The sequence below is a fragment of the Acanthopagrus latus genome, chromosome 17 (genome assembly GCF_904848185.1).
Source record: "Acanthopagrus latus isolate v.2019 chromosome 17, fAcaLat1.1, whole genome shotgun sequence".
Lineage (NCBI taxonomy): Eukaryota > Metazoa > Chordata > Actinopteri > Spariformes > Sparidae > Acanthopagrus > Acanthopagrus latus.
The window spans coordinates 18408560-18423352 of NC_051055.1; the positions used below are offsets into that span (position 1 = coordinate 18408560).

The 14793-nt window shown below is 45.3% G+C and overlaps 1 protein-coding gene across 1 annotated transcript in view; it reads left to right on the forward strand.

Annotated features, from left to right (window-relative positions):
• The first annotated feature begins 9366 nt into the window (after window positions 1-9366).
• efna3b (ephrin-A3b) overlaps window positions 9367-14793 on the forward strand; it is a 64486-nt gene continuing 59059 nt past the window's right edge. Inside the window, exons 1-2 of the mRNA XM_037075856.1 lie at window positions 9367-9731; window positions 9974-10193. Of these exons, the coding sequence (XP_036931751.1) occupies window positions 10084-10193 (110 nt within the window). The 5' untranslated portion in view covers window positions 9367-9731; window positions 9974-10083. The remainder of the gene's footprint in view (window positions 9732-9973; window positions 10194-14793) is intronic.

Here is a 14793-nt window from a genome sequence, read left to right on the forward strand (position 1 = left end):
GTGTGTTAGTCTGTCCACGTGTGTGTGTGCATACCTGCTGTCTTCAGTGTTTCTGTGCTGTCTGCAGGAGCACACTCACGGGGGCTGATACAGAACGGAGACTTGTGATATACGAGGCGTCAGGAACATTTGTCTAAATAGCCCCAAAGCCCTACGACTCTTATACACAAGCTCGCAGCGGTGCACATACAGACACAACACACACACACACACAAATGCACACATCACTATGACTACTTAATTGGCCTAAACTTCTTTTTTTTTTCACATTCTTGTCAGCTCTGTAATTTGTACAAAATAAAATAAGAACCTGAATAAATGAGCAGAAACACACCAAAGAGTCTTCAAATACAGGTGTACTGCATAATTACACAATTAACATCCTATTATGCCCTGTGGCAATACAGGGTATGGAGCAAGCCCAGCTGACTTTGACTCAATGTAGATGTAGGGGATCTAATTGACTTCATCCTGTGATTACACATGTCTATCCTGACGGGAGGGGCTAAGATCCACATGACAGGTGAAGTCACTGATTGGTTTTCACGAGTGTTGAGATGACGTGGAATGAAGTGTTCCGGACGGCACAGTCAGCAAACGTCAGCCCAGGAGAACACTTATCAAACAGCAACAATCTCATGTCCGCTACAGTCTCATGGCAAGACACACATTCAGTAAATTGTCTCTGTTTTTTATAGACAATGTTAAAGCTATAACACATAATGGTTCCACACTAAAATATCTTTATGTGTTTGTTTGTGTGTGCTCACATGTGATGGAGCACTATCATTCATCGCAGGGTGCCTCACATTCAGTCTCCAAAGCCGTTCACAAACTTTGTTTTATATGGCACATTTCTAGACAATGTTACACAGTGCTTTACATGAAAAGAAAAGCAAGAGATAGCAGGTGTAGAACAGCTGATAACAAATTCATCAGCACAAGGATTATAACACATTGTAGGATGGCAGGTTAAATATGCTACACGGTGAGAGCAAACTGATAAAACCCAGTCATTTAATCAAGAATACATGAGTGCTTCCTATTAAAACAATGGATTTAAGAGAAGATGTAAACGATGCAGATGATGTAGCCTTCCTGATTTCAGCAGCATTTTAACAGTCTGGGGGTTCTGACTGCAAAGCACTTGGTCACCTCTAGCCACAAGCCAGGGTTTTGGAAAAACCAGAAAGCGCTGCTTCCGCCAATCTTAGAGAACGCCCCAGACACACAGGGGGTCAATAAATCTTTTATGTAATTTGGGGCGAGGCCATTTAAAGCTTTGAAAGGTGAACCAAATGACCCAAGAAGATTATGGGACAAGAAGAGAGGTAAAATGAAGGTGGCACTTCCAAGATGGAGAGGGCTTCAGGAGCAGAGGGACTCAGAACTGCCATGTTTTTTTTTTTACTGGACAGGTAAGCATCCTCTCTTCTCCGGTCCTGTGTAGTTCCTGGTGTCTCTGCGTTTGCTCCTCATGTTCTCCGCCCTCGTCTGTGCTCCGCACGTTTTATCCTGGTTTGTCCTGTAATTAGTTTTTGTGTTCCTCTTTAGTCTTTTGGGTTCTTTTGGGTCTTTTGTTTCGTCAGTGTTGTTGCCTGGATTCAGATTTTTGTACCATGGCTCACGTTATTAAAGCTCGCTTTTCGTTTCTTGACCCACCTCGCATGTCTCATCATCTTCTTTTCGTTATTGCTCTGACTGAGAGAGCCGAAGTTGCGTGTTGAGCGCTCAAGTCATTAACAAACTGTCCAACCTAACTTATATACTTTATGTTGGAGTTTTTTTTGTTCACACTCGTTTGTGTGTTTGTTTGCATCTATCACATTTTGTTTACTTTGCGGAGTGGACCCTTTTGTTCTATTTAACAAATGTTATTAATGGCATTGTAGTGGCAAATTAAAAGTATGAACTATGAAATGATGTCAGTTATTTTTAGTGGGTGAGTAATTACCTCTGTGGGCAAATTAACTGCATGTGCTGCTCATTAATTTAGTCATTTATTTCTTTTAGAAATTGCTGCCGTCTTTCATCTGTCCATTATTTTGTATTTAAAAATAATGGACAGATTTACTTAAAATAATGGATGTATTTACTTAAAATAAAGACTTGTTGTTTTCAAAAGGAAGTGTAAACTCAATTTCGCCAGTCAGAGTTTAAGCCGAGCGTGCTGGGTGTGTTTATAGCCCAGCACACCCACAGTCACTACCGCCGCCCTCCTTCTTGCTCATTTTCTTTCCTCTTCAGTCACTGTAAACTCATCTCCCCCTTCACTGATGCGCTCTGTCTGATTTATGTCAAGATCTTTGGTTAGAAGTAAGAGCAGAGTAAGTGAACGCATGTCTTTGTCTGTAGTGTGAAAGCGAGGAGGTTGGCAGTTGTGCGTCATTTCTTGGCGTGTGCTGCTAGTCAGATATATCAGTGCTATTGTTTAAATGATCCACCTGTCAGGCTTGTGATGATGATTCCCCACGCAGGGCTGCGCAGCTGCATTAATTACGAAATATTTTCATTTATCGTCCCCAAAAATCTTGACGCTTTAACTGGAGGCAGTGGGAGTGTTGACTCATCACCCCGAGCGTGGATTTGTGTGTGTGAATGTCACAAAGTGTCTTCTTATGCTGTCTAAACTTTTCCAAACAGACCGCTAATGTCATTTCCTCAGAAATCTATCGGCAGAGGTTCACCGCATTAAAAATAATGTCAGAAAATTTTGGAAACTCAGCAGAATCCCAGGTTTTTTCTTTCCTTTTTTTTTTTTGGACCGGCGCCGGTCTCCCCCTTCATTGGGAATTTGGGATCATCCTCTCGCAGCTGCACTGACACTGACTTCTGATGTGGAAGTTAAATAAATAAAATCATTTCTCCATGGTAATTTTCGTCAAACCTGCCAAATGCAGCCTAAATATTTGACACGGAAGGAGAGAAGATCAGTGAGAAGTGAGATCAAAGGAGGTGGTGGTGGTGGTGGTGCATGTGTGTGAGAGTGTGTGTGCGTGTGTGAGTGTGAGCGCGAGTGTGTGCTGGGACGGGTGCAAGTAGTGATGAAACGTACTCTGCAGTGTGATATTTTCAACACCACCAAATTCCGCTCCATCTCCTCCACACATGGCGGTAATCTGAACTCAAAGCAACATGAGTTTGTGTGTCAGAGCGTGTGTGTGTGTGTGTGTGTGTGTGTGTGTGTGTGTGCGTGCGTGAGTCTCCAGCCACTAGCAACTATTCTTCATATTCCTGTCACCTACGCTTCTTCTCTCTCATCTCCTTCCTCTGTCTCCGAAAACAAACACACACGCACACACACACACACACACACACACACACACACACACACACACACACACACACACGCTCGCACACAAAACGATTGTATTTGTCTTTATCAGTCCCTCCATTTTCCTCGCCCCTCCTTGTGTTCGGTCTCCTTCGTTCAATATTTCATGCTGTTGAGAGCGTATCTATTCTGAGCTCTCTCTCTCTCTCTCTCTCTCTCTCTCTCTCTCTCTCTCTCTCTCTCTCTCTATCTCTCCATGCACGCCCTCTCCTCCCTCTCTCCCTCCATCCCTGCCGTCTCCTTAAAAAAAAGAAACCTCTGCCTCTCTCTCTCTCTCTCGCTCTCTCTCTCCCTCCACACATCACTCTTGCTGTCCTCTCCCTCTTTCTGCACCTCTATAAATCTCTCCCTCTCCCCTCACTCTCTATATCTCATTGCACTCCTAATGTTCTGTGCCCCATCTAACTCTTTCTCCCAACTCTGACTTACATTCTCTTCCACCCTTTCATTTCCTCCCTCCACCCTTCACCCTCCTCTCTCCTCTCTCTCTCCTGCGTCCCCCCTCCACTGGCTCACTTTGCGTGACTGTTCAAAAGTATCAGCTCCTCTTCTCCTTCCCTTAACCCCTCACTCCTTCTTTCTCCTCATTCCCCCTTGGATTCCCCCCACCCCAACCAAAACACAGAGAAAGCCCTGTTCTCTCTTTTCGCACCTCTTTTTTACATCCCCCCCACCCGCCTCCCTCACCGCCTCCACCCCCTCTTCGCCGTTTCTCCTGCTCCCATCCGATCTTAGTGCCACCTCTCCTCCTCATCCTCCTTCATCCTCGCTCCGTCGTACTCAGCTCCATCTCTGTCTCCATCCCCTCCCCTCCTCCATCCCTTCCCTCCCTCCCCACCACCACCACCACCACCAGTCCCCTCCTTGCTCTTAGCCCGTACCAGTGTTGTTTTAGGCACAGCAGTGAAAGGTAAACAGAGAGATTGAAAATTCGTGTCAGTCAGTCGGGTGAGAGAGGGACAGGGAGGGAGGGAGAGCAGCAGAGGTGGTGAGGGAGCGCGAGGAGGCGGGGGGAGTGTCAGTACAATTTACTAACACAACAGTGAACAGCGAAGCAGGCCAAGACACAGCGAGCGGGGAGGCGGAGTGAGAAAAGAGACTCCCCGGTTCAAGAATGCCATTGAAATGCAGCACGCATACGAAGTGTACAAAATATATGAAGTGTTTACTGTATATTCACATGATGCTCATGTACATACAAGGGTCCTGCTGGATTCATATGTGTGTTGTTTACTTCCTGGGAGGCCCCTGAGAGGGATGTGAGCCCTACTGGGGCCTAATATCCAATTATCAGTGCAATGAGAAAGCTCCGATTAGATTTCGAGGTTGCAGAAAGGAGCACTTGACAGATGTGTTGCTGGCCGGCTCTGTGTTGGAAATGTCATAAGAGCCTCAGTGTCACCGCATGCAGTCAGCCCTGAGGTCGTTTCTCATAATAACCCCAATACAAAAGTAATCCAATAGCGCCGCAGCCCACGCCTGGAAAATCCAACCTGGGTGATTAGAATTGACAGGGGCGTTTGCCGAAAAACAGAAAATGTCAGCGTCTGTTTCAAAGAAAATGCAAGAAAGCGAGACATGTTTTGTTATCCGAGAAAAAAAAAAAACACAAGGTGCAGAATTCCTGCTTCCGTCGGTGCTCGATTTCCAACTTTGTCTTCTCGCACCTGATTTACAGTTTCCTTTCAAATGTGGACGCGTGGTATATTTATAACCAACCTCCTGTGGCCTCCGTACAGTCAATCATCCATGCTCTATGGGCTGGGATTGAAAGGTTCACCTAAAGGGCATTTCCTCACTTAATTCTGGGGGAATGTGGCCGGGCAGAGAGTTGTGGTCTCATCTGAAGAGGCTTTGAGACGACTGTCAAAAACAATAAAGGATTGAGACATTTTTTAAAAACAAACAGAAACAGTATGGTTGTTGTTCTGGACCATCCACAGAGCGCACTGTACTAAGTTTGTTATAGGCGTCGTTAACATACTACCATTCTCTAGCTTAATCTGGAGCTGTTGACCAGATTTTATGATTTACATCTTTGTGTCCTCACATCATCTAATCACAAGACTTTGATTGCCTGACAACAAATAATCTACGCCGAGCTGCAGAGTAACTTTTCACACTGGTTGCATTGGTGTATCTGACTCAATCATCATGGTGCAATAACACGTTTTAGTTTAATTTCCCAACACATTTTGCAGATGATTGTAAACAGAAACAAAGGTGCAAGTACAGGTTTTTCTTCATTCGAATTATGAGCGCCGAGAAACTGGGACAATGAGAATGTTTAGTTGCACTTAGAGGTCTCCAAGGTCGCAAGATAACAATAAGAGACTACAGGATATGGTGGAAAGTCCTTGAAAAAGCAGTTTAGTGAACTTTGGATCATTTGGACCATTTTTATTTTTGCATCAAAGACATGTGTTCCCAAGGTCAGGAAGGACCCTTCTTGCTCATTTCTTATAAAGTCTCTCTGGTGATTCTGAAAAGTGAGGTTTCTTTTAAAGGAATCATTTGACATTCCAGGAAAGAAGATCATTAAATGGTGAAAGAATTGTGTATAAGCAGCACATTGCAGTTTTATGAAGGTTATGTGTTGGTCTATTTTCTTTTAAATGGATGCATGATGTCCTGGACTTGTCGCCCAATCGCCAGAATAAATGTTATGTAGCTACTTTACGTTTGTTTAGGTTTGAGTCTCTACTTCCCTCTTGTCACAATGCCTTGCTCTTGGTCTGGTTAGGTTTTGGCACAAAAGTCCCTTGGATAGGGTTTGGAAAACATTGTGGTTTGGCTTTAAAGTAGCAACAAAACGACTGGAAATGTCCCCGGGTCTCCTTAAAAAAACAAAACAAAAAAAAACGTGGTCCGCCTTCCCGTGCAAAATAGCTTTGGTTGCCACAAAGGAGGATGGAAATCTCCTCACACAGTCGAACTGCGGTCGCCCGCTTGGCAGCCTTGAGACTTGTGATCGTCTCATCTAACGCTCTGTTAATGTTGTGACCACCAAAAGTGAAATTCCAGTTTGGGGATTTTATTGGGATGACAGCAGACGTTTTAAGAGACACTAATCTAAGTCTCCGTGGAACCCCACTAGTGCTTCATCATAAAATATGTATTTTTGTAGTTTTGGTGACCCATCCCTTAATGGTGGAAAAGAGGGAGCGTGAATGTTTTTTTGTAGGTAAGAGAACGCATATACGCATATTGGCATGTATTTTTTAACGATACCAGGTGTTCGACGGCGCTGCTGTGACACTACACGATGCGGCGTGGCGATAAACAGAGCTGCAACGAGGAGAGGCTGAGCAGGGATGATGGACAGAGGAGCACCGAGACGAGGCAAAGGAGGAGTGCTCATTAAAAAAGCTGCATGCCTGCTATGACGGAGAGCGAGATGGAGGGAGAGGCAGAGGCAGTGGAGACAGGTAGACCACGAGAGACAAAGCTAACAAAAGACGGAGGCAAAATAGCAGAGGCAGGAGCGCGGAGTGGAGAAAAAGTTTGCATTTGAAATGGGGAGAGAACGAGGTGAGGAGACGAGGAAGAAGAAGAAGAATGGAGAGAGAGAGAGAGAGAGAGAGAGAGGGGGAGGGATTCAATGGACAGCTCGTGAGAGGGCTGGAAGGACTGGAGAAGACAGAGGGATTCCCCGATGGCATCTCATCTCTCTCTCTTTCTTGCTCTCCTTCTCCCTATTTCCCTCCTTTTTTTGCCCCAATAAATCATCCTGACTTCTCCTTAACCAACTCATTCCCAGCAGGCGGCGAGAAAACTGTAACAATCTTTCTCTTATCTGGTATCTCTCTCTTTCTCTCACTCCCTCCTCCTGTCTCTTCGCCTGTCTGGCCTGTTCCTCTGTCTCGCACAGACACACCTCAGACGCACAGCTTGTGGCGGCGGAGGCGACGAGGGGGGCAAATTACTGAACGTTTTACCTCGTCTCCGCAGGACAGAGCTACAGGAATATACATCACACCTGTGCGACAAGGGCTGTGTTATGACTTAATTGCTTTGGATCTGAAATGTAATTTATGAGGTTCACAATGAAAACTTAACACTTAACACAGTTTCTTGCTTTCGTTTTTGTCACATTGCTGTGCTTCACTCAAGTTAGGTTTAGGCACAAAAACCAGGGTGAGAAAAAAAAAAAAAAAATCATTGTTCGGCTTAAATACCCGTTTTGTCGCCACAACCACAGTTGGAGTCCCAAGTGCTGACTCCACATAAAAATATCTGTTTTTTGTGGCCAAAAATATGACCATGACTGTCCCGAGGTCTTGGTGAAAACACCAAGTTTTCTCGCCACAGACTGGAAATGGAAATGTCTTGACTTCCTGTCAACAATATCCACTTTTGTTGCCACACGCATGACTGGAAATGCACCAAAGTCTTTGAACACAACAACAAAAAGCCTATGAGATTTTTCAAATGGCTTTTGGATTATTGCCTGAAATAAGCTTACATAGATGATACTTCCACATTTTGTTCAGCAAGATTATTTTCGCAGATGAACACCACTGATTTTCAAACTGTAAATTAAAAAAAAAAATGGATTAAAAGCAAATGTTAATAAGACACAGAGCAGCTGGATAACTTAATTGCACCCCCACAAGGAGTTTTACTACAAAATGACTATACATGTTTTCAAGGGTGTAACATTGGTTTGAAGGGGGGGGGGGGGTCTGATTTGAATACCATTTTATACATTTCTACATGCTTTTAATCATATTTCCAGCAGCTTAAAAGCAACACATTAAGATGAACATGGCAATCATTCTTAGTTTTAAATTCTGTAAATACACATGAGAAAAAAACTGTCTTCCTCTCTGAATATTTAACCTACAAACCTACTATCACATGCTGTAAATAAAAAGTGTGAGTGTGTGTGTGTGTGTGTGTGTGTGGGGGGGGGGGGTGACATGTCCCTAGTGGATGTTATGCCTACGCATGTTTTCTATGAACTGATCCTCCTACAAGTTGTAAAGTTTGAGTTTAGATTAGTTTGTAACTTACGGCCTGTAAAGACGGAAGAGTGTTCCGTGTTCGATGAGATGACGTTTAATGTCTGTGACAACTTCTGTGGTCTCATTTAGCCACGTAATTATCAACCGCCACTTGTTTTTAAGAAACGTTAGCGCTTTCCAATGAAACCGTGTGGCATTTGATGATGTCGTAGAGCAAAACGTGAAAATCTTAAGCACGTGGTGACCGCAGACTTTATTTCAGTTGTTAAACTAGAAACACAATGAAAAACCTCACAGACTAGGGAGGCACATACGCAAAAAAAATGCTAATTGGTTTCCGGGTTTTAGTACCACAAACTATCCTTCTTCGTTAATTGTCGACTATAGTTGACCGAACTTGATATATCACATTTGTATTTGTGTTGCTTCACATTCCCAGTTAAACGCTAACTGCTAACATTTGCTCCTGGCAGCTGACGGTGTGCGAACGTGCTGCATCTATAAGAGCACTGTCGGCTTCTTGATGATACTGCTGTACTACACTGACTTACAGTGTCTGGGGATCCTCAGCCAGGAGGATGCGTGTGTGTGTGTGTGTATGAGAGAGAGAGAGAATGTATTTTAGGGGTTCTGTAATAAAAATGTAAAAGTGTGTGTGTGTGTGTGTGTGTGTGTGTGTGTGTGGCTAGGGATGACTGAGAGGAGGAGGGGGACGAGGGGGCTGAAATATAGACTGCAGATGGTGACTGCAGACGGATTCAGAGCTCTCTACTTGTACACCGGCAGTGGAGGTCGAATAGTTGACAAGAGGAAAGGGGGGGTGGGGGGGAGAAAAAAAAACTTGAGTCGCAGTGATGCCTGATGTGCTGCGACTCGGCCACAATATTGGAGGAATGCGCTTTTGTCGCTCGCAGGGGGGGCGGAGCCAAAGAGTGCACGAGCTCTGCCTACCAAACAGAGAGAGGAGGAGAGAGAGAGGAGGAGAGAGAGAGAGAGGAGGAGAGAGAGAGAGAGAGGAGGAGAGAGAGAGAGAGAGGAGGAGAGAGAGAGAGAGAGAGAGGAGGAGAGACGGGTGGGCAGGCTGCTCACCGTAAACGATGGTTGTCGGATAGAGTCCTGAAGACCTCATGAAACTGGCTGGTTGAATTGTTCGCAGCGATTACAGAGCTCCGCGTGCTTTGAGTCTCTCGGAGGAAGAAGAGGAAGAAGAAGAGGAAGAAGAAGAAGAAGAAGAAGAAGAAGAGGAAACTGCAGCAGCACGCAGATAGTTTATAAAAGAAGAAGAGGACTTGGTTATTTCATTATTTTTATTTTTCACGCCACAACTCTCGGACTGGACCATTTCATGCACGGAGGAGGACCGACCTCCCGCTTGGACCCGACACCGGCCTCCCACACTCCTCTGGCGGGCTCAGAAGCAGCAGTTCCCGGTGAGAAGAGAGGACCGGGCGCAGCTGCTTAAGGACCCCCTCCTTGTTTTGAAGGATTTGCTGGGGAGGGGGAAAAAGGAAAGGAAAAGGGGGTTCGTTGGTTTATGGTGGTGGTGGGTGGTGGGTTTATGAGTTTTATAACAGTTATTAACCAGAGTGTGTGAAAACCTTTTGTATGCATGCATGAAGCCTTTTTTTTTGTTTTCTTTTTCTCCCTCCCTCCTCCTCTTCTCGACTGTTAGGCATTTGCTGGGATGTTTGAGTCGCGTTGTTTGGTGGGGTGAAGGGACCGAGAGAGTGGCCGGAGAGACCGAAGGGGGGAACCGGAGGCCGAGAGAGAGGAGCCGGGAGCATGGCTCTGGTAGCGCTGTCTCTCTGGGTGCTAACGAGTCTCACCTGGGCGGACGTGGTCCAGGTGTCAGCCAACAGGCATTCCGTTTACTGGAACAGCTCCAACATACAGTAAGACCCCCACTACTGCACTGTTCATCCGTGCGTGTGTGTGCGTGTGTGTGTGTGTGTGTGTGTGTGTGTGTGTGTGTGTGATCTACCCGGTTAAAAAAAAGAAGAAAAAAAGGAAGGAAGGGAAATGTCCTGTTTTGCTCTCCTCTTTGGCTTCCAGGTTCACTCCATCACTCTTTGCACCCATCACTGGTGTATTGCTGTTCAGAGCTTGGCTTGATTGTGTCTCTGATGCCTCATCAGGGTCGTAGCAGCCACCGTTTTACCTCATCCTGTGTTTTCTTCAAAGTGAAAGAAATCCCACACAAACTACCCAAACAGGCCTCTGATTTTTTTCTTTCTCTCGAGCTATTTCTTTTTGTCATGACTCTCAGACTGCTCTGTCAGACCCCCGCTGCGAAGTCAAGGTGGCTTCAAATCATCTTTTTTTTTTAAAACACCTCAGCCGGACATGTTTGGTGCCCGTGTCCTTTTTTTTTCCCCTCCACCTTCGGCCGTGAAGGGTCGAGGAGTGGAAATAGAGAAAAGGGAAGAGGCTCACATGTGGTTCTCTCCTCCTCTCCCCCCGTCATGTGGCTCTCAGTCTTTCTCTGTCTTCTCCTCTATCTGGTTCAATTAGGAGCACTTCTTCATCCTGACCCCATTGTGTTGCAGCAGTGTCACTATTCAATCTCTCCTTCCCGCTCCCTCTCCAACTTGCTCTCTCCTTCTATCCCTCTCTAACCCCCTTTCTTGTTTACACTCAGTCCGTTGGCCTTTTTGTTATCCTCCTAATCCCTCGCTCCTCACCCCTATCTCGATTCAAGAAGTGAAAAAGGGCTTCTTTTTTTCCCCCCTCTCTTTCTCTTTCTCTTTCTCTCTCGCTCTTTTTCTTTTTTTGAGAGCTGCCTTTCTGATACTGTCCTCGAGAGTCCATGGCTCTGCTGCCGGATCCTCAAGAATGTAGCGTCAGTCTGCAGCAGCTCACTGAAGGCTCATCTCTCCTCTAACAATTCACAGTAAAACCTTGCGAGTTGATGCTTTGCTAGCCGTGTTTCAGCAGTGTCCTGATCTGAACATCCAAACCCCGTTTGTTAAAATTCACAGTCGCTTTCCCTCCTGTCCAAAATATGCAGAGAAAGGTTGTTAATCTGCAAGCGAAAAGCCAGATTTGAATGATTTGTCATCGAATAAGGGCTGATTTTTAAAAAGTTGTTGTGTGATCGCACGCATCCGAATATTTGTGCGAAAAAATGCAACGATCGAAACAAATTTTAAGGTGCTCAACGGCGCATGTCACACACTAACACACACCTTCCCTTCCGCTCTCCATCTTGCAGTGAATCCTGTCTGCGTGTAAGCTATATATCAGCAACCAGGCGTCGTCTCAAGACATCTCAGTTTGTGGTATTTACCTCCTCAGCAGAATTTACTGGGCTCCTAAGATGAGCACCAGATACACAGCGACTCACATTTTATGTCCGCGCTTATTAAAGACGTAAAACAATATGAAATCCCGGAAAAATACTCCGTCGTTTTTGCAGGCGGACGATCAATGATGAACTCCAGGCCGATGATTTTGGTTTACAGCGAGGAATAAAACCGTGAGAGGCGAGTGGATTTATGCCTCAGTCACAACAGAATTACAATACAAGAAGTACTGCGTAACGTAATAGGAGCGGAAGACATAAGGTTATTGTTTCTGGTAAACAGTATTAGTTTTCCTGAAAGTGAGAAAATTGTTTCTGCGCTAATATTGCATGCACATTTGCTGCCATCGCAATTGAGACGATATTTTCCTGCAACACTCAGCGTGGAGAGGCCTCATTTTCAATTTCTGCACTTTCTTTTTCCTCTTTCTCGCTGTGTATTAATTTGATAATAAATGCTAATGAAATTCCACCTTCGGTTATCATATCAGAGACAGAAGTTGATTTAGGTAAAATTGTGGATAAAGCGCTTAAAGGCATAAAGGGAAAAGATAGGAGACGTGAACCTGGGACCTTGGTGCAATCAGCTGATGTTACAGGAGTAGTTTCAAGCTTGATGAAATGTATACTTAATTAAGTGATTTCGTAGATGCTTTTCTGCCTTTTTTTATTCAGACTGTTTGCTGTGAAGAGAGAAAAAAAAAGAGGCTGCAGTGGATTTTTCTCACAAAGCAGTGGGAGGACTGAGGCAGTCTGGAGCAGCCTAACCTTTAACCCGACCGTCCAGGCCCTTAGTACTGCAGAGCCCTGCAGTCTCTCCTCTGCCTCTCCACACGTTCACTACCCATACGGTTTTTATCCCAGCGGTGGAATATTCTTAGCCCCTGCAGTGCGAGTCTTAGTGTGTCTGTGTCTTCTATAAAAGACGGTGGTTAATTAAAGAACACCGCATCTCGACGGACCTGCCTCATCCCTGATCTTCCCATCTTCCTGCCCTCTCTTTCCCAGTGCACACATGAGCGGTGACGACGTGTGAGCAGTGAGCGGGGATAACTTTTTCAATTCAGCCTACTTATTGAATTAGGAGACAAAGGGGACACGGACAGTGGCACACAAAAGACAGATACACTGCGGGGTAACCCCTCTAATCTACTCTTTCATACACTTCTGAGCCATTTTTCCAACCGCTCAGATCCCATTTCCTGCATTTATTTTAATCTCTGCACTCAACAACACAACATCCAGCATTTGTAGGGGTTGGCTGGCGTTTTCTCTAGCCGTTGGCAAATCGGCCTCTCTGGAGTTTCTCTAACTCGCACTGCTGTGTGGAGGTTTAGAAGGCCAATAATAAGCTGTAGTATAGCTGTCAGTTTGAGTGGTAAACACATTGTAAAGCCTCAGGACCCTGCAGTTTCTCAACCAGCTTCTGACCCCGAGCCACTCATCAACCACAGGAGACAGGCTGAGACTGTTACCAAGGATTAACTCCTTCTCACACACACACACACACACACACACACACACACACACACACACCCATGCTTACAACTGCACACACTCACATAGATCTATGAAAATGGTGCGTACACACAAACACACACACGTCCCTGCTGTGTACTTTTTTTTTAACTTTCGAAAGGATGGATCATTTCCTGCGTGTGCGTCTTGCACAAAGGCTGTCGCCACTGCCTATCAGTCACTTGTCACTGATATCCCTGGGCATGGATGTGTGTATGACGGTGTGCGTTCTTGTGTGTGTGTGTGTTTGTGTGTGTGTGTGTGTGTGTGTGTGTGTGTGCGCACATGTTTGCCCCGTTACAGATGTCTCTGTTCATTGATGGGTGACGGAAACAAAAACAAATCCATCAGTCTGTTAAATCACACATTATCTTCCACCACCTGGCAATTAACCACCGCTGCGAGTGTGTGCGTGCGTGCATATACATGTGTATGTGTGTAATCTAATAAGGCGGCAGATAACTGGTTTGCATAATAGATATCTGGTGATATCTCTTAATTTATCTGTTGTATATTTCGGAAGCGATTAGGTTGCGAATAAATAAACATAAGCGTTCCTACACAGCAGCTTTGCGCGCGTGTGTGTAGCAATGACACGGTCACCTCAACGCATGCCACTGGAACGTAGCCAGCTATGGCAAGCAGAATTTGCCTCTCATACAAATGCACATGCGTACGTGGGGTAATCGATGCCAAGTTGGAACTTGCTTTATATTCATCCAGCTCGTCAGAGTGTGCAGAGACACGTCACGCAGGGTGAGAGAGAAATAATGCAAGAATATGAGAAGAGAGGGAGAGAGAGAGAGAGAAATACTATGGGACTGGTTAGAGGAGAGAGGGCGTCAGGAAGAATACAGATGGATTTTGTGCTGAATTATAATAGAACAGGGGGAAGAGGGTCATCATAATAATGATAATAATGCTTGGCCAGTGCCCTGATCCACACGCTGAGTTCTCACAGTAGACGCCATAACACAGGCCCAGTGTGTGTGTGTGTGTGTGTGTGTGTGTGTGCGTGGATGAGAGAGGGAAACGCAGACACAGACGAGAGGATTAAGCAGGCCAATCAACCATCCCCTTGACAGCAACACAAACCTATCTGTCTCCCAGCCCCACTTAGGACAACAACATTTACATTTATGAATATGTGCACAAAGGAGAGTATTACTCACTCACTATCACAGGGCGCACGGCCCGCCTGTGTGTGTGTGTGTGTGCCTACAACTCATCCATCATAGATGTTTGCGCCGCCGCTACATATTGTCAGCCACCACTGCGATGCGTGTTTGCGCACGTGTAAAATCCAGCCTCACACACACACACACACACACACACACACACACACACACACACACACACACACACACACAGGCTCAGTGATCATCATAACAGTTATACAGACACACTGTTCATTAGTAACAAATAACAAGGCCACATGGTGTCCAGGTGAATGGATATCTGGTTTCTGTCGCGATGTGCGGGTGTGAAAGTGTGTGTGTGGCGTGCAGACACTCACACAGGCGTCATTAATTAAAAGCAATAGGGAACACCTGTGTGATGGATGACTACTGTTTGCATAATAAGATCCAATGGTCTCTCTCTCTCTCTCTATCTCTCTCTCTTGCTCAGTCTATTTGCGTGCGTGGGAGTAAATAAATTTTTCTGATTGGACG